The sequence below is a fragment of the Syngnathus floridae genome, chromosome 1, assembly GCF_059516105.1.
Source record: "Syngnathus floridae isolate MCC-2025c chromosome 1, RoL_Sflo_1.0, whole genome shotgun sequence".
NCBI lineage: Eukaryota > Metazoa > Chordata > Actinopteri > Syngnathiformes > Syngnathidae > Syngnathus > Syngnathus floridae.
Window position 1 is genome coordinate 21,806,390 of NC_142413.1, and position 19,936 is coordinate 21,826,325.

At 41.3% G+C, this 19,936-nt stretch overlaps 3 protein-coding genes across 6 annotated transcripts; 1 reads left to right on the forward strand and 2 right to left on the reverse strand.

Annotated features, from left to right (window-relative positions):
- The first annotated feature begins 243 nt into the window (after positions 1 to 243).
- cdhr2 (cadherin related family member 2) lies at positions 244 to 11,712 on the forward strand. 4 transcript variants are annotated; one of them, XM_088386688.1, is made up of 31 exons: positions 256 to 789; positions 1,764 to 1,820; positions 1,903 to 1,962; positions 2,047 to 2,186; positions 2,294 to 2,344; positions 2,420 to 2,509; positions 2,771 to 2,860; positions 2,958 to 3,080; positions 3,700 to 3,846; positions 3,955 to 4,030; positions 4,108 to 4,217; positions 4,326 to 4,547; positions 4,616 to 4,765; positions 5,054 to 5,218; positions 5,301 to 5,362; positions 5,448 to 5,691; positions 5,789 to 6,028; positions 6,101 to 6,170; positions 6,243 to 6,827; positions 7,456 to 7,527; positions 7,832 to 7,881; positions 7,956 to 8,107; positions 8,198 to 8,294; positions 8,408 to 8,496; positions 9,115 to 9,186; positions 9,363 to 9,501; positions 10,366 to 10,487; positions 10,569 to 10,682; positions 10,782 to 10,865; positions 11,073 to 11,136; positions 11,222 to 11,712. In XM_088386688.1, exons 2-31 carry the CDS (start codon positions 1,766 to 1,768, stop codon positions 11,372 to 11,374), a joined length of 3,888 nt encoding a protein of 1,295 aa, XP_088242814.1. In that variant the 5' UTR covers positions 256 to 789; positions 1,764 to 1,765; the 3' UTR covers positions 11,375 to 11,712. The 4 variants fall into 4 exon arrangements, with proteins under 4 accessions (XP_088242831.1, XP_088242814.1, XP_088242804.1 ...); XM_088386678.1 differs by having other exon boundaries at positions 259 to 789; positions 11,219 to 11,712; XM_088386705.1 differs by lacking the exons at positions 9,363 to 9,501; positions 10,366 to 10,487; positions 10,569 to 10,682; ... (1 more) ...; positions 11,073 to 11,136; positions 11,222 to 11,712 and having other exon boundaries at positions 244 to 789; positions 8,846 to 9,181.
- A 1,307-nt stretch (positions 11,713 to 13,019) lies between these two features.
- On the reverse strand, positions 13,020 to 18,120 carry gprin1 (G protein regulated inducer of neurite outgrowth 1). Its single transcript, XM_088386712.1, has 2 exons — positions 17,848 to 18,120; positions 13,020 to 17,531 (listed from the first exon to the last, which is right to left on the reverse strand). Exon 2 carries the CDS (start codon positions 17,508 to 17,510, stop codon positions 15,669 to 15,671), a length of 1,842 nt encoding a protein of 613 aa, XP_088242838.1. The 5' UTR covers positions 17,511 to 17,531; positions 17,848 to 18,120; the 3' UTR covers positions 13,020 to 15,668.
- Positions 18,121 to 18,927: 807 nt separating this feature from the next.
- adirf (adipogenesis regulatory factor) lies at positions 18,928 to 19,793 on the reverse strand. The gene is made up of 3 exons (XM_088386725.1): positions 19,634 to 19,793; positions 19,499 to 19,561; positions 18,928 to 19,254 (listed from the first exon to the last, which is right to left on the reverse strand). Exons 1-3 carry the CDS (start codon positions 19,746 to 19,748, stop codon positions 19,151 to 19,153), a joined length of 282 nt encoding a protein of 93 aa, XP_088242851.1. The 5' UTR covers positions 19,749 to 19,793; the 3' UTR covers positions 18,928 to 19,150.
- Between the last annotated feature and the right edge of the window lie 143 nt (positions 19,794 to 19,936).

Here is a 19,936-nt window from a genome sequence, read left to right on the forward strand (position 1 = left end):
TATTCCTTGTACAAAGTTGGAGTTCAAGTAAAATAAAAAAAAATAACAGAACCATAATCATGAAAACTATATATAAAGGTATGCCTTCCCTGTTCACCATGGTCAGCGTGTTTGTTAGTGCGTATTCTTTTTTAACATGCTAATCATGTTAAATTCAAATGCTGTGTGTTTGTTTTTACATTTAAGCCATGTTTGATCCTAAAGATGACATGACCTGGTAATTGTGGCAAAACAATACATTGTCACAAAACGGGGAAGGGCTGTGCTTTTGTTTTGAAACAAAATGGTGGCTTGTGAATGAAGCCAGTGTGTATCAGTGCAGAGAGTGTTTGTGTGAACCTCTTTATTTGGGAGGGCTTTATTGGGAGGAGCTCATTAGAGAGGTCTTCTGGAAAGTGATTCATCAGAATGCTTGAATGATCATACAAATTGTAATGGGCCAAGCTCCCATGTTTGACCAGTGGGAGCCCTTTTGTTGTGGTGTTTCTACATCGGACCCAGTATGGAACCTTGCCATGTCGTCCTCCATCTCTCACGATTCCTCGGCCACATATTAGGCAGACAAAACAACAGTGGGAAACTTGATCAGGTGTCTACGTTTACATTTAGTGAGTTGCTTTTTTGCTGTTTTTATTACCTCTGCGCCCATGGAGGAGGACTGTTGCCACGTGAATAGCTTTTGGATATGTTAATCATTTATATTTATAGAGGCGGTTATCACTAGAAGGAACAGGAGCCAAAGGTCTCCATCCCATTTGAGAAAGAAAAGCCATCTGTGCGTCTTGCCAGGTAAGTCTGATTAAAGCATTTTAAAATCGAATATGATCTACAGCTTACTTTTCATCATCAAGAGTCAGTATTTATATATAGATTCATTATATTTGGTTATACAACACAGTTTACAAAATCAAATGTGATCCACTGCTTATTATTCATCATCAAGAGTCGTTATTTACATATAGATTCATTGTATGTGGTTATACAGCACAGTATACAACTGTTGATTAATTCACCAGAAATAAACTTACTGATTTTGTATCAAGCAAGTTCAGTCATTTTACGGTTATTACGCACACTCCCATTGTTATTGCAGCAACCCAACATAGTGACGACACAACATTGTTAACAATTGGTTGCGATAGCCAAACATGCTTTGTGTCCATCTTATTTAAGTCACTGATGGCATGGTTTAGTGACAATTAGATTTTCTTTTAATATCTTTAATGTAATTGCTAGGAAAGGTATTTATATCCATCCATTTTGTACAGTGAGTAGTTGTAGATTACCATTTACAGTATAGAAGCATTTAGGGAGCTGCATTCTATCCCAGCTAACATCTGAATAAAGACAGGCGACACCCAGCCACCTGACCACCATTCGCTCCACCACAGAGCCCACACTGCCTACACAGAAGTCAGGTGTCTGTACCCTTACACAATTAGTAACTTATTTTATACAGGATTATAAAATTTTAGCAATATAAAATATGCCATTCAGCGGTAATATGTTTGTTGTTGCTTGACTTAACAATGATTATAGTTGCATTACAATCATGCTCTTCCTTTAAAACACAGGACAAAGCATTTTGAATGTGGGGTTAAATTGAGGTAAAAATCAGATGGAATATATACATACACTCAATCAAAATATGAACCTCAGCAGATACGTACAGAAGGAAATCAAATCAAGTATTTTTCTTTTGACTGACATCAGCCAGAAAAGCAGTCAAAGGTAGATTATTATTTGTATTTTTATTTTCACAGCCATGGAGTGTATCCCTGGAGGCTTTCTGCTGTTTTGTGTCATCAGCCTAATTGATGGTGTGTGTTTGTTTCTTAAATAATTTATCAGGAGAGAGTGACAGTATACATCACTTTTAATAATTTTGTTTTGTTTTTGTAGCAAAAAGCGCTCCTACAATTCACAATGACCTCACTAAGCTGTGTGAAGATATTCCAAAAGGTAGGTTTTTCTACATTTGGTTTGCTTTTACCACATTGTTACCACTCAACTAATTACTAACTTTGGATCACAACATTTCCACAGATCACCTTGCATTCAAAATAGATGCCACGGATAAGGATAATGATAGACTGACCTATTCACTTTCTGGGGAAAATCGTATATACTTCAGGGTGGACGAAACGAACGGAGATGTGTTTATTGCAAGAAAGCTTGATAGAGAGGTATATGTTATTTTTTTATTTGTTTTTAAATTAACATACATACAATTAAATTAAATTGGCCTGAGTAATATCACGTATTCTCTCTCTCTTGCTCTCTCTCTTTCTAGAGTGTTAATGTATTTCCACTCGGAATTTCAGTTTCAGACGGTGACTATGTTGTGAGTAACGCGGAACACTTTTTTAAAAAAAAATCAATAAGATATCAAATTAATTTACATTGCACACTGTTTCAGGCAACCAAAGAAATAGAGATACTTTTGAGGGAAGCCAATGACAATAGACCCATATTTGAAGACTCTAATTTTGACACCCCAGTGAAAGAGGTTTGTCAGATGTATTTTATTGAGTTATCTTAATTCATATATATTTTTTAAATTAAACATGTATATGTAATCATGTTTGTGCCTGTACCTGCCTGATGTCTCCAATACTCTAATTACATTGTATGATAAATTATGTTCACCAATCATCATTTGTGTAAACAAGGATGCTATTATTGGACTACATTATTATTGCTATCATCAATCATTTTCTGTAAAAATTGTTATTGTTATCTGATAATTTCTTCCCTTGCATTTTCTTAGAATACTAAAACAGGTACAAGTCTGTTTAAAGTAGTGGCCACTGATGATGACATTTCACAAGGTGGTCAGGTTACATACAGCATCGCTGATGTGAGTATGATCCCTAATTTACAGTATGTCTATCAAAATGTTATTCTACAGTTTTCCATAAACTTCAGTCAATTGCAATTTACGCTTCATTTTCCAGGTCACTCCGAGGGATGGATTGAATCTGTTTAGTATTGCTCCCATAACCGGTGATGTCACATTGACCAGGGCACTAAATTACACTGGACTGAGTAGTTATTATAGGTTGAAAATAAAGGCAACTGTGAGTATTCATTCAATTGCTTGGATGTTAGATAATATTGGATGATTTCGAAAGACATACCACATGCATCATAAAGTATCTTGAGCCTCTATATTTATATAATATTTGTGTTTTTGAAACACCTCAAAGGTCTATTTTTGTGACCAACGCAAATCTGGTGCTACACATGGCGTGAATCTGTGAACAAGCGTGTTTGTCCGAGTGTTGGTAATCTCATAGCTGCGCGGAAGTTGGTGTATTAATAAAGGGGTGGTTGCTCCGTTGAAGGAGTGAACAAAACCGACTCCATTCACTGCCAAATCAAGTGGCTCCTACCATTCTCTTTAAATATGGCATACTCACATCTCGCATGGAGACATCTCTGTGAGCTAAAGGATGCAACGATCCATGCATGACTGGAGCATTGTCACTGCTCTTTGTTGGTGTGGAAACAGACAATGTAAGCGGGAAGCCTCGTTAAATACGAGACTGAGCAAGTGATAATCGATGGCGACACGTCCGCGAATATGTCTGCGGTCAAAGACAAAGATTTGAAATATCTGAATTACTTGGAAAAGCAGGACATTTTTGCATTTACTTTGTACAATGGAATTTTAACTTTCTACATTTGCCATTACAGGATGGCGGAGGCCGTTGTTTTTACAATGAGACTAATTATTTCTCAACAATTGCTTATTACTTTATTACCGTTTTGGATGTCCCGGATCAAAACCCCAAATTCTTGAGTCTTCCCTACATTGAGAGTGTTGATGAAAATTCTGCAGTGGTGAGTTCTTGCTTATCAGCATCTGCATTGAGGAAATGAGTCATGATTTCTCCGGTATTGTAATTTTTGGTCAAAGACATTTTCACTCTAACTTGAAAATGTTGATAGGACCAATCTGTTTACACCGTGACTGCCATAGACCAAGACACAGGAATCAATGACATGATTATCTACAGCATTGAAGGTAAGGTTTGATAATAACATTAAAAGATATTACTGTCTGTATATAATGTATGTCATACCTCTCTCACCGACTAACAGATTCCACTGCAGCTGGCCTCTTTAAAATCTCGACCAATGATGGCATTATTTCTGTGGCGTCGGAAATTGACAGAGAAAAAATTGGTGATACTGTTACCATGATTATCAAGGTATGCGTGACATTTAAAGTCATTATGAACATAACGGTGGAATTTCCAAGGCCACTATTCATCTATATAAATGAGATAATTATATGTCCACATGCTTGTTGACTTTAGGCCACTGAATCCCAGCTTGACATCCATGGGGTGTACGCTAGCGCCACAGCTTCAATACTGATCAACATCAACGACATCAATGACAACAAACCCGAATTTTATAAGTGTGAAGGCTCAGGAGAGCTGCAAACGTGTAATAAAGCAAGTCAATTTGAAGTGGACATAGCTGAGCACTCACTGGGAAGTGTGCCCATCAACATGATGGTCAAGGACGCAGACAAGGTAACAACTTCCTACAGGATCTGTCACTCGGTTTTGTGCTAATGCTCAATTGAATTGTCATTTCATAGATTAAAAGCATTCAACTAACCCTGAAGGGAGCTGACAAGGATGTGTTTTCTGTCGAGCCACGATTTTCTACGGCCGACAGCATCGTTCAACTTGTGGTCAAAGAGCCAAATAAACTGGATTATGAAAAAACACAGCAAATGGTTGTAGAGGTGAGAAAAGTACAAAAGACACATATGAGGATGACACCTAGTGAATGCTATGCTTTCCTTGCCACATCATCACTTTTCACTCTGCAGTCTTACCTCAACGGATTTCAGAAAAAGAAATGTTGGGACTGACATAAACATGACATTTTACCTCTGTGTACCCTTACTCAATAAGTCAACAACATTCCTTATTACTGCCCTTATGTACGAGTATGTATGTCATTTTTCTTTGTCACCCGTGCGCAGTATTTGGTGTGAAATAAGGTGTTGACTCTGTCATGTCACACACAGGTGATTGCAAGCGATCCAGAAGAAATCAGTTTTGTCTCCACTGCCACAGTTACTATTCGGCTAACAGACATCAATGACAACAGTCCCACATTCCCAAAGGACTCCTACATGAACTTGAAAGTGACTGAGCACTCTGACGTTGGCACCGTCGTGACTATTATTACCGTAAGTCCTCTGAGCTGTGGAATTTTCATGCACACGAGTATGATATGGTAAAAAATTAAAAAAAGACCATCTCTATTTACAGGCAGATGATCCTGACACTATGGACAGAGACAACATCACCTACATGCTTCTCCCGGAAAGCATGTACGTCTCGATGACACTTCAGTGACCTCAATGATGACATTTTTTGCAGAGGAACACCACAAATCAAATCATATTTGTGTTTCAGACGGACTTATTTTGATGTGGAGCTAAAGACGGGAGTGATTTATGTGAAAAATAAGACCTTGTTGGATCGCGAAATCAGACCGTCGTACTCTGCCACCATTCAGGCCAAGGATTCGGATGGCAAGCCTGCCACCGCATTACTGCAGTTCATAGTGACAGACATCAATGATCACCCTCCGGTCATCAACAAAGAATATTATCAGGGGTTTGTGAAAGAGGGTTCACAGTTCGAACTTCAAGTCGAGGTAAGAGACATTTGGAGTATTCATTCGGATCAAGGGATTTGTTGAAAAGTTTGAGGTTTTATTGTTGTTTTTGTCCATTTTCCTCCATTTCCAATAGGCAACTGATGCAGATGAGCCAGACACATTAAACAGTCAAATCACATTTGCAATACTGCCAAGCAAGTACAGCGATGACTTTATCATAGACCCTGATACCGGCGTGTTGAGGAACAAGGTTGAACTGGACCGTGAGGCTTTGGATGCTGAGCTGAATGGCAAGATTGAGCTCAATGTTACCGCCACAGATAAGGGTACGCCTTCCCTGTCCACCATGGTCAGCGTGTTCATCTATGTGGAGGTATGTCTGCAGCAGGTTGAGTTGGAATGCTGTGTTGAACTGCAAAAAGTTATTAACGTCATCTATTTCCAGGATGTCAATGACAATGTACCAGAATTTAAGAACCCCTCTTATAAATTCAGCGTCCAAGAAGGGGATAAAGGTCAGTAGACTTTAGTCAATTTTGAGTGTTTATAATGCACGTTCTAATTGATAAACTATTTCTTGCCAACAGGTGCATTTGTGGGTACAGTCCTGGCTCAAGATTTGGACCAGACAACAGACTTCAACAAGATAGCTTTTCGAATCATCTCTGGAAGTTTTGACAGTTTTGCCATTCTCACCACTCCTGAAGAGCAAGTTTACATGGGAAACATCACAGTGGACCTGGGTATTGACCTGGACTATGAGAGCGCTCGGAAAAAATATACGTTACAGGTAGAAGCCACAGATCTGGGACAGAAAAAAGCAGTGGTGACGGTGGAGGTGGACGTGTTGGACGTGAACGATGAAAGGCCCGTGTTCTTGCCTTCGAAGCCCGTGAAAGTGAAAGAAAACACAACACTGACTGAGGTCATTGGTAGATTTGAGGGCTGGGATGAAGACGGAAACCACTCGCTGATCTATGAGTTGGAGTCCCTCAAATGCAGATGCAATGGGTCTCTGTCACCTTGTGACTGGTTTGTCCTGGAGCCGACAGGAGACGTTCGGGTCAATCTGGAACACACGCTGGATTATGAGCTGTGCGACCGGGCGGTGATGGAAGCTCAGGTGATAGACAAGTACACAGAGAAAGGGGAGAACTCCAGTCTCATTGCAGGTCTGCTCACTTAAAGCGTACGCGGTACATACTCACAGAGAAATTTGTTCTTGTTCCCAGGGCTGCAAGAACACAATCTCATCAATTGTTGTCTTGCGTGACGTGTTAGGAATTGGAAGTATTCACGGAAGTTTCGTTCGGCAAGTTTTTGGAAGCGACAGCTGTCAAACAATGATAGTTTTTAAGGATCATTGCTTGCATCTCTACAAACAGAGGCGTCAAATCCAGGTTCAGAAAGTAGAAAACCTGCCACAATTTGCCTTTCGCCACAGGAGCCTCGAAGATAAACAAGCTAGCTTCTGGGGAGTTTGTTTACCTACCAACTAGGTTGATTAGAGGCACCTATGGCTAAAGGCAAACTGTGACAGGGTTTTTACTTTCTGGACCGGGATTTGACACCTCTGCCTATCACGTGTCTTGCAAGAAATTAAAAAAAAATACACAAATGGCAAATAGAGCAATAAAGAAGAAAACCAGTTCTAAGACAAAATGCACATTGAGCAAACATTGTCCTTGTCCATACCCCTTTGAAAACAAGAACAAATAACTCTTCTTGTGGAGTATGCACAAGAGCACACTTGTTTGAATAACACCACTTTGCGCTGCGACTTTCTTTGCAACATTTCAGGACAAATGGAGATCATCATTGAAGACATCAATGACAACGCCCCACAATTCCTCATCTCAGATTCGATATTCGGTGGGTTATTGCGCTCTTTCATTTGATATGATCAATCTTTTTAAAATGTACCTCACTGCTCACTGTCATGTCAATTATTACAAGTAGCACATTTGCTGATTGCCGGATTATATCACACAGTCTGCGTGTACGTATTTGTCACACTACATGAAGTGGTTATAATCAGTTCCAGTTCACAATAGTAAAGGTCTAAGGCACCCTGTAGATAATATCAGTAATGTCTTTACTTAATCAAGCATCATATCAAAATAAATCACTAACTTAATTCAACAGCATTGCTAAAAGTATGTTCTACCTTCCTTAGTTGTCGTATCAGAGTCCGCAAGCAAGGGGACAGCAGTTGGAGGAGTCACTGTGAGTAGTACTCAAAGTCCTGTAGGCTATGTTTGAATGCTACGTAACGCCGTTCAACGTCTTGTTACTCTCAGGCAACAGACCGGGATACAGAAATTAATGCACAGCTTCAGTTTAAAGTAAGTGAAGCGCGATTTGAGGACATCAACAAAAACACAAGTGGCATCCGGTCATTGTTTGAGGCTGTTACCACACAGCAAAAGGACATTTACGTTGGGATTATTCAGTAAGTACAAAGTCAGCAGCTTCTCTGCGTGTTTTTTTACTGAGCAGGTTTGGGTCTTCTCACAGACATCTTATTGCCTCCCGCATACAGAACTAGCGAGGCGCTTGATGTCACTTTGAAAGGGAAATATTGGGTAACAGTGACCGCGACTGACTCTGGCGGCCTCTCCACCAACACTACACTGGAGGTGAGTGAATGAATGCATCACGAATCCTCATCTATCACCAATGCGAAAATATACCCCACTATATTATAAACAAAAAATTCCAGCATTTCTAAATTTTCCTTTCAATATTGCAGATTTTCACAGTTGACACATCTTATAGAGTTGACCTTCAATTTAGAAAAACCCAGGCTGAGGTCATAGAAAGCAAACCTGCTATAATCAGGTATGTGGACAATATTAAACTGTCACCATATTTCCCTCTCCAAACCATAAGGGGGCAGCATAATACCATGTGATTTCCAGGACCTGTATCACGCTAGTTTAAGCTTGAATTTTAGGCAAATATATGATATTATATTACTGGTTGACTGCTCTACTCACACGTGTTGGTCGGTAGACTTGAGGTGCGTTCAGTGGCTGCTTACAAATAAGGACATCTCAAAATTACATAGTAAAAATCATTTAATGCTCCACATTTTCTAGTTTATTTGACGCATCAAAATCAGAACAGGCTCGTGACAACTCCAGTTGCAGAGACAGCTGCTCTGTGAAACTGGGTGTTTGTTTTTTAGTCTGCATGGGAGCTCCTGGGGTTGCCTGGTCGTTTAATTGGACAGGGCGGCTGGGCTTCTGCTGAGACAGGAACGAGGAGGAACGCTCCAAGATGAGTGAATGAGGGAAAACACAACTTTGAGAGTGTTTCTGATGAAGAATTAGCATTTTATCAAGGCTAAAAGCTAAGAAACCACAAGAAAAGATGACAGCATATGGCTCCTTAAATTCGAGGCAAAAACACTAAACCCCGTGTTTCATCCAGCCAACCACTTTTATCTCTCCCCAGAACACTCACAGCTGCCACCAAAGCTGTGGTTGAGGTTATTACCATCAAGGAAGCTCCTTCTGAAACATCCAGGTGAATTTTTATTCTCTTACTTTATCTGAAAACTGACTCAACTCAAAAATTACAGGCTAGTGGGGACAATAATGAAAACTGAGAGATAATTTTACTCAGAAGGGGGTGCAAGTGTCATCAAATATATTGTCGTTGTGTATTTGATATAAAGCATGGGCTGTATTATTTCCTCACAGGGCTTCTTCAGTTGGTGCAATAATGGTGGCATATTTTCTCTATTCCAATGGGACTGCTCTCACTAAAAATGAAGTGGAGCTAATGATTTCCGTACCCCAGCATGCTAACCAGTTGGACCAGTTAGGCCTCATGTACATTGTAAGTATTGGGTTTGTTTTGGAAATGAATGATTTGAGATATCTTAATTTTTATACCCCAAGTTTTTCTTTCAGCCTACAGTCAGACGACATAATAGTAAACCCCTTGCCATCGCAAATTCCAGTTTGTTTGTTTTTTACAGCTGATAACTAATTTTGGTCTAACTGTATATTGGGTGCACTGTAACTCTACTTTTGACCACGAGATGGTGGCAGGCTATTTAAGTTTGAGACAAAATATGAAAGCATTGGATTTCAGCACAGCCTAGCCCTAGCTCATGTTGGAAATTATTGAATGTTAGCCACTATAATTCTATTTTTATAAACCTACAGAAAGCGAGGGCTGTGGGTTCATAATGTTCATTTTTGGGCATGATTCTTGATGTATATCATTAGATTCTTGAAAAATGGATTTCATTTATAGTAAATGCACGAGCAGGACATAATTTACAAAGATTTAGAATCAGTGTTGTCGTTTTGCTAGTTTCATTCTTGGAAAAATTGTTGGGTTGCAAATTTGACAAATGTAGCAAAAACGTTGCTATGTTAGCAGCACTGAAGAAACAAATGGTAGCTCTTGCTTGATGCCTTGCTTGTTCTAATGCACGTAAAATAAAAGCACAGCTTTCAAGGTGAAAGCACCACATATTTTATATTTTGCTTCAGCTTCATGGTAGCTGTGAAGCGTTGTCAGAGACTGTGGGCGGGCCAGATTTCAGACTCCTTGTGCGGGTGGTCTGACTGTGGGGGTTGAAGGAAGGTTTACTGTATAGCTGTTTTGGAGTAAGCCAGAGAACCCATAGAAAACCAAATGCATTTGATAATTCACATTATACTAATGGCAGAATGTTGTGCTTTGTCTCAGACTGATTCATCAATAAAACCTACAGAGTCTGACCCTCTAAAATACGTTCCGTATGGCATCATGGCAGGTCTCATAATTGTCCTTGTTGTGCTCATTACTTCACTGGTTTGCACTCGCAGAAAGTAAGTACTACGGGACACAAAGGGCTCTTCATTCAGTCATTGGTCTGCAACTTGCGATCATCAACTCTCTTCTCGCTGCAGCTACAGGAGGAAGCTCAAGGCAGCCAAAGCCATGAACTCTGCAACCATGGTGGCATCTGACAACCTTAAAAGTGGCCCTGTGGTGCCAGGGACCAACAAGTACACCATGGAGGGGTTAGATGACAACACCATCATCCATAACTCAGCCATTATCAGTGAACTATAGAAAATGTACTTTGTTCCTAACTCCATGTCATCATTTTACACCATTAGGGCAAACCCAGTTCTCAATCTTAACATTGACACAACCATGGTGCTGGATCTGGATGGAGACAGCTCAGATGTTGACAAAGTCAGGTAAACTGATAACGCAAAGTCACTCGGAAACATTGAATTTTTCCCATATCACTTGGCAGAATCAAGAATTAAGATTCAAGTGGAATCGACTTATGGTCAACTAATTGAATGACATTGCTGATTAGGATGTCTGTCTGTACACTGACGTTATTTCTCAAATACTGATGTTACATTTCGTTTATCCCTCCACTCATTTGCCAATCCAAGCCTTGACTCCCTGGACTACAGTGATGACATGAACACATCTGAGATGGATACAAAGCCCATTATGGTAAATAACAGATTGAAACCCGCTCCATTTTGTACATTTATTTTAAATACAGTGGCCTAATGCTGAAGCTGCTCCTCAATAGCAGAAAATCCAGGAAGAAGAAGAACCGGAGGATGTCGGGCCCCCCGAGTACATCGAACCTCTGGGCGCGGCTTTGGCCGAGCGGACCCAGAAAAAAGGTTCAGACGATCACAGAGTGGGTAACAGCAACCCTGCATTCAGCACAACAGACCTGTGACGTGATGTGATGGTGGACATCCAGTCGCATCCGTGGACTTCTTTACAATCACGCAACGAAACTGACAATTCTAACACAAGATGTTGCTGAGATTCCTGTTTAAGAAAACATTTAAATGGTGGACTGAGTATTGTGAGGATATCTTCTCAGCAAACTAAAAGAACAACCAAAAATTACGTTGTAAAATCCTCACAATGCCACCCATGCATTTACAGTACATTCTTGTTTGAATAATATGAACCGGATTTGTTTGTCATTTTGTCACACAGTTAAATGATTTGACTTTTCACCCCATGATTTTGGAAACCTCTAACTGTAAATTAAACCTGAAATCATAATACTCATCATCAAATTTATTCTCATGATAAAATACACTTTATACATGCACATACTGTACATAGTCAATAGTGATACACACACATGATAACATGAGCAGACGGAATGCTTACGGCAACACCCAACGTCGGGTCCGCGGGCCAAATCCGTCCCGTGTCTAAATTTAGACCTACCCGAAGCATCGTGTCATAAAATCAATAATATGGGGCCCGCTGGGACTGTTTCGGGGACCTGCGCACTCCAGAGCCAGCCAAACGCGTACGAACGGGAACGCGCACATGAGCGAGCGCATTCTACCCCGTCCCTTCACAGTTCACGTGCACACCATTTGCAAGATTATCAGTGACACAGACACTTCCTCATTCAAATGTCCGCACACCAAGGACTCAGGCAACACTAAAATCAGAGACGCTGACAGTGACGCTGCACTGGGAAAGGCAAATAACCCACGCACTATACTGGTGAGCGCTCTGTCTACTTACTACTAACTCTACAAACGCTACTGCGTGTCCGCGCCGCCCACTCACAGTGATCGCAAATAACAAAAAGACTATGGGTTATTTTTTGTGATTATGAAGTATTTTGTGTTGTATGAAGTTAAAATGAAAGGGAGGATGATTTAATTTGGATTAAAAATATGACATGATACAACCTGGCCTTTTTACTACAGTCGAAACACCAATATCACCCTTCTCATTAATATAACAACAATAACAATAATAAAACAAACTCAAGACATGTAATAAAAAATCATTCAACTTTCATTTGTATTTATTTTATTATTATTTTAATCTTTAACTATCATGGTAATGCAATTGATAATATCAACCTATCTGCAAAGGATACGGTTACATACTTACAAGCTAATCTACAATTGTAATGGTTCGAGGAATGTCAGGCCATGGTCAGCCACTATACATCTTACCAAATCTGGCCCCCTTTGCAAAAATTTTGGACACCCTGGACTTAAGGCTTGTTACCTAAGGGGCTCAAAATGGCATTCTTTGTTCTTAACCAGTTTGCAGTTCAAACAGTCTTGATTGTATCATTTCAACTCTGTTGTCCTGTACAAAAGTCAAAACTCCCAAACCCCTGCCACTGTCCAAATACATCTCCCATGTAACTCTTAGTTTGTTTTATATGCCATTTCAATAAATCACTCAGTTTTTAACCCAACACTTACTCTTTCCCGTCAACGTATCCCATTCTGTCTAAAACTATGAGTGTAAAACTTTTTGGGTCACATATTCTTTGTCATAACATTCACATAATTAAGAGGACAGAAACCGCTGCAAAAAGATGCAACACGTTTTGTGCAGACTGTGGTCTTTATTTCGGTCAATGTTGCAAAGCAGCAAGGTGAAAATTGGTTTGCCTTCAAATGAACTGTGTCACCAGTAAGACGAGCAACACCCACCAGCACCGAGTGCTACCCTTAGATATAAAAAAATGTGTATTGCATTGCCTTAGTGGATGAAACAAGATTCTACAGCTGACAAAATGTGTTTGCTGGTTTTTACATTGACTTTTTCTGACTTTATGCGGCTTGAGCTCATAACTAGAATCATAGAAAAAAATAGTCACATCTAAATTAATATATAACAGTTCAATAAATGAATAAACACACACCTCAAATGTAGATGTGATTAATTATCTGCACAGAAATATCACAGACCAACAGCTCTAAAACCAAACTACATCAATGATGACAGTAAGATAGAGATAAGATTTCATCATTTTTAATTACAACTAAATAACAATAAATAGCAAAAATGGCTGTGACTACGACCCGCATAGCTGAAGTCATCACTTCTGATCACGATTGTGCATTTGTGCTTTGATTTATCCACATTTCCACAAAACCATCAATTAAGCAATACAATTGATGCAAAATTGAAAAGCAAAGTACAAGACAATAGGGACTCCTCTCACACAACATTTAGAGTTGAAGTTCACATTCCACACAAAACTTGCCCTCATTTAAGAACATGAAGCTCAGTGACCTCAAGAATGTGACTCCGTTCCAGAACCGTCCATGTAGCTTGTTACATGGGGCAACTTGGTTTCAGTTTCAATTATGTAGTGTTTTGTCAATGAAATTTACTATATGCTGTAAACAAACAGTAAAAAGAGAAGAATAGAACTTGGGCATCTAGAGAGAAAAGCAAAAGCATTAAAATACAATCTACTAATTCTACTAGCTAGCAAGCTAGCACCATGAAATCAAAAGTCAACCTTATTGTGAGATAGTCTGGGTGCTCAAGACTTTACAATAAAATTATGGTGTAAAATTACACAAATAACGTTTACCGAGATGTTAATATGATTAGCATGAATAGCATGCTGATAACAATGACTAGCATTAAAATAAGCAGAGAAACTTGTCAACATATAATAAACGTCCTATTTCTACTGCACTGAAAACATTAGTTCACAGTATTTCACAACACATATATTACTTGTACAGTACTTGACCAACAAAGCAACCATGAAGCTCAAGATGTGTGTTACACTGCCTGCTGATAGACATGCTCACTGTTTAGGGTTGCGAGAAACTGGAGCCTGTTCCGTCTGATTTTGGATGAAAATCAGACTACTGGATTGTTGCTGATAGACAAACATGAATTTAATAATTTCAGCAAGAATAGAAAACTCCACTAAGGGACATTGTTCTAAGACTTCCTGTTCTATGTCCATTTTGGGTTTGTCTAGCTAGCGTCTTCAAAAAGTGAGTTAGCAGTTGGCATTGCTTTACGGTTAAAAAGACTAAATTGGTACGTACTTAGAAAGTAATATGAAATTGCCTGAAAAATGAACGTAAGTTACATGATGGCTTCAATTTCAACCTGGCCAGGGCGAAAATATCGTACACTCAAAGAAATACATTGTTGGCTGAACGTCATAAAATTCAGGAAAGAATTTGAACCTACGACCTCAAAACTGGGAGGTGGATTGGCTAACCAGTCGTCTACTTTGTTGCCGGGGTTGTTGACACTGCAAACGGTACAATTGCAAAGTTTTGAACCAGTTCACGCTTGTTGATGTTTCAGCAAAGAAACATGATTGGCTAATGTCATATCAACATAAAATCATCTATTAAATGTTACGTCTACCAGGTTTCATGTAAATTCTACTTAATTCAGTAGTGTTCATCATACAAACATGGAATCTTTGATTACCGATGACATAAATTACACAAATATAAAGTAGATAAAACTTTTTGTGACTCTCACAGTCTCTCTCAAGTTACCATTGATCAATTGGTAGATGTTGTGTTAGTGTCCTCTTATTAAGTCAAACAGTTAACATCATGTTTAAATACCAATTTGACTTGAAACTGGTCATTTCCTAACTCAAGCATCTATTGTGAATTGTCTTTGTTAGAGAAGAGCAAGTTGTTCAAAACATCTAAAATATTGAATAGCTGAAAAAACTTTTGAGAAGGTCGAATTGAGTTTACTTGATTGTACCGGATTGTGATAGACGTTGCGTTCATCCTGAAATAACACCTGAAAACTAAAAATCCCAAACTTTTGTGAGGAGGGTATGCCATTGAAGCTTTTCGATTGTATCACTTGAACGAAAGTCTACAGAATGCCTGGCCAAGACATGAGGTATCATGCAGTCCCCTACCACCCTTCACCCTAAAGTTACCTAGAATAGGCTCCAGTTCACTCAAGACCAGGGGTACGCAAGTCTTGTCCAGGGGAGCCACTGTTGTCCCTTTTTTCCAATTCGCCCTGCTGCAGCACAACTGATTCAGATAATCCGCTCATCAGCAAGTTCAGTAGAAGCTCGATAACCACCCTGATCATTTTAATCAGGTGTGTGAAGGAGGGAAACTTTAAAAACAGGCAGGACAGCGGCTCTCGAGGACCGGACTTGCCTACCCCTGCTCAAGACCCTGAACACGCTAGGTGGTGGTAAATAGTAAATCGTCATTAACCCTCCCCTTAAGTCACTCTGTGGTGTGCGTTCGAGAGCAACAATGCGGCTGCTGCATGTTCTCCATCAGAAGCCGAAATGGGTTTCGTCTGTTACGGCCCTCATTGTCGTCCTGCTCTCTCCTCTTCCCTGCCCGACACCTGCTCGCCCCTCCCTGGGCTACCTCATAAGCCAGCGGTGTGGCTGAGGGGTTGAGGGGTGGCGGTGGAGGTAACGAGGGCTGCCTCTTCTGTTTCTTCACCTGTTTCTCCAGGTGCTTCTGGATGGCTGATCCCAAAACAGCCACTTCCACCACCGCCCCGTACACCTCCCACGTCATGCCCTTCTCGTCCCAGCTCACCTCCTGCACCACCTCCTCACTCTTCTCCTTGCAGTCGTTTTCCCCTTCAGCTTCTTCCACCGCATTTTCCACAGTCACGTCTTCCTTCTCTTCACTTTTAACTTGGCTTCCCTTCTCCGCCTTCTCATCCTCTTCCCCCTCATCATTGTTTTTCACTGCGCCGGCTTCCTGCGCGATCTCTGGAAAAGTCGTAGCGGTGGGCGTTCTCGGTGTCATGGGTGCTGTAGCAATGGAACGATACTCCACTTGCTGACACACTTGCGTCTCTGCATCTGTTGTTTGGGCCGCCGTTCTTTCGCAGTGAGTTGGGAACTGGAAGGCGTGATCGCCCCCAGGTGGGGTCATAGGGCTGGTGGCCACGGACTGGCACCGCACCACTTCCAGACTCACCTGTGTGCGGATGCTGTGGCAGCCGTCAGGAGCTGGAGATTCTGGGACAGCCGGCTTTGACACTTCTTTTTCCTCGTGTATAACTTGGTTGATATTCGGTGATTTGCTTTGATTTGTATTTGCGTTTGATTCCTGATCAGGATTTGCACTTTCTGTCGAGACACTTGTCTCCCTCTTAAAATTCTTGTGAGCATTTTCTTCATTTTTGTTCATCTCTAGGGGATCACAAGATTGATCCTCCCATTCTTGCTCTTCCATCTTGTCATTATCATAGTGGGTCACTAAGATGGTAATATCTTGGTCCATACTTCCCATCCGTTGTGGCTTATCCTGGTGATTGCTATGCTCCACTTGTGACTCTTCGGCAGGAGAACAGGCGGCACTTTCTGTAGAAGACAACTCAACTTCTGGTGGACCTTTTGTTCTGGGAGTAATCGTTTGCGTCCCGTCATCTGTCTCGGCGAGTGCTGGGAAAGCTGTGGTCGAGGGTGTCTTTGGAGTCATGGGAGATGTGGCCACGGAGCAAAGCTCCACTTGCGTACCGGTCTGCATTCCTGCATCAGCTCCAGATCTGCGAGAGGAGCTTGGGAAAATGAAAGCATGACCGCCTTCCGGAGGGGTCATTGGGCTCGTGGCAGCTGAGTGACATTGGACCACCTCTAGACTGACCTGCGTGCGCATATGGTGCTGCCCAAAAGGTGCTGGGGAATTTGGGTCAGAAGGATCGGCAGTCGGCGGAAAAGAAAACGAGACTTTTTCTTCAGCCGCCTTGTCAGTGTTTTGAATTACATCGACTCCACAGTTGGGCGGCCCATCCGCCACTGTTGACCTGTCACTGTCGGATTGTTGTTTCAAACGGACAGCTTCAGTCTGCTCAATGTCTTTCACGCTTGGAAAATCTGAACGAACACTACTGTCGCAAACCTTCCCCGATTGTGCTTCCTCTATTGTCTCAGCAAAACTCTCATTGGCATCGCTGGTGCTGACATTATGGAGCAGTTCTATCTGAGCGCCTCCTCGACCTGTTGATTCTCTCATAAGAGGACCTTCGAGCGCGGGGTCACCAGCTGAACGCTCTCCACTCTCTTTACCAAAACCTTTCGTCTCATCCTTAAGACTTCCCATCTTGTCCTGTGCAAAATGTTCCTGCATGGAAAAACACAGTGCTGAGCCAACGGGCACATTTTGCTCCATATTAATTTCTTGGCGATTTGAAATGGAAAAAAGTCATCAACTAGGACACTATGCACTGGGATATACATGGAATTCTTTGCAATTATTTGCTTGATTTAGCACAACATACTGTGATAGGCTGTCTCATTTGATATGCAATAAACAACATGTTCGACGATTACCTTCGGTAAATTCAACCAAGGGAATACACGAGAGTAACGTGGATCGAATCAGAAAATACAAAATACAAACACGACATGATAAAACAGAGAGCTGCAGATGTACGTACCTGAGCAGTCGATTCAGACTCAAGAAGCCTCCGCAAAACAATCTGTCACATTCAGGTCAAACATGGTCCAAACTTCACGCTCATCGACATGCTCGAATTTCCTGTTCTTGACTGGTCCTGACTGCTGTGGCTACAGGTTTGTCTGTAGAAGAATCTGTCTGAGGCAATTGTCGTTCTGGCTGCTGTGCCTGTTGAAAAGCTTCACATTTCCAGTTTCCCTGGAAACCACACTGGAGTTCTTGTGGTGAGTGGTAATGTACGGGGGGGAGGAAAAAAATCCATGTTCAGCTCTCATCTACTCCTCCATTCATAGTAATTAGCGTCTCATTCAGAGGAGGTTGGGGGGTTCAACAATGGGATGTATAACAATATCTGATGACAGAATCACCCTCTGAAGAGAACGTGAGTTGTGAACAATTCATGTGGCACATTAGTATTGAACAACTGTTCATGTGTTTTTCCTGGAAATAGCACGTGTAAAGCAAGCTCATCATGAAAAGATGACAAATACATTTTCTCTGCAAATTTAATATTGTTTTTCACAGACCTGTTACAAGATGAATTCAAAGCAGTGGCTATCGTTAAATATTGCTGAAATTGCTGTGTTGCGCAGAAAAGGAGGTTGGAGCCTGAAGGAGGCTGAAGGAAGCCACCCACACATGAACACTTGCACACCACACTGTCTTTTATACAACATCCACGCTCTCTTATTTAAGACTTGAAAAGCCTGACTCGACGTGTGCATTGAGTGTACAAGTACGTATCGATGTTTTCCTAATTTGCACGACTTCCTTTTTCTGATGACCAAAAACACAGTCATAAGTTTGAGCTTGGCCAGAACATGGTGTGCTGACTGAAGCTATTTCAAAGGCCTCCATCAATCCCTGGCCCCCACGGAGTTCTGTTGCTTAGCAACCACATAGTGTGATGGAGAGAGGTGTGCCGCCTAGGGACAAGGTGAACCAACACACGCTCATCAGCCCACCAAAGGCCATCTTATCAGCAAGTGTTACTTCTAACAATTTATCGACAGTGGGGACTATCCACCGTCTTATCTCTCCATAGGTATGTAGACATAAAAAAGAGAAATTATTCTGGTTTTATTTCCCCTTCAAAAGTCACACATACAAAATACATAGTGGTTAGAAAACAGGTAGAATCAAGTGAGAGGGGAAAATGCATTTTCTGGAATGTTAGTTATGTGATGTTTGTAATGGTTCTTAACCTTTAGCATAGTTATTCGTCGAAAATCTGTCGAGGATGATGACGAGTGGGCTTCAGTTTAACAAGATGAATGAAGGGATCATTTGGTGTCCCGTTTCTGTCCTAACTCCTTGATGGTGTCCGTGGCCTTGTCGGCAGCTTTGCCTATAGCCGCTTGGCTCTGTTTGCTGGCTTCTTGAGCAACTACATCCGTTTTAAAAATAAGAAACATTTCAGAAAAGGTCAACATGCAGTTTTTCAAAATGACCACATTCAATCAACAAAGTATAAGTGCATGCGTGATTGATTGATTTTATCCTGTTGAATTAGCTAAAGGGCCTCTTTAGCCTCTTTGTATTTTTCGGAGGAAAACGTTGGCCATAAGTACATTCTGACGACGTACGTTTGCACTCAGTGAGAAGACAAATGGCTGAAACGTGCAGGGTACCTGCATTGGCTGTTTCTTTGGATGAATCTGCCACCTGCTGCACAGCTTCCTGAGCTGCCTGCACTGAGACCACACCATGTTGCTTTGCGAAACGTATTTATTTTCAACGTGTCATCATCGTACGAGCGGATTTACCTGCAGTTTCCGTGACTCCTTTGACTGCAGAGTGGCTGCTGCCTTTGAGGCCCTCAAAGGACTTCTTCAACGAGGCCATGGCTCCACTCTTGGTCCCCCGCTGGCTACACGGCATGAGTCTGAGGCAACTGCAGCCCGAGCCACCGTTTAATACCCTCGGTTTGCGCCAGACATTGGTGAGCCTGCACGTTCCAGTCGGATTAACACGGACAAAACCGCACGGTCGGTCTGGCATCCTGGCAGCTGTGCCAAGAGCCGTCGCAGCAAATTCTAAACATCCCGACCCGTCTGACAGAAGCAAGC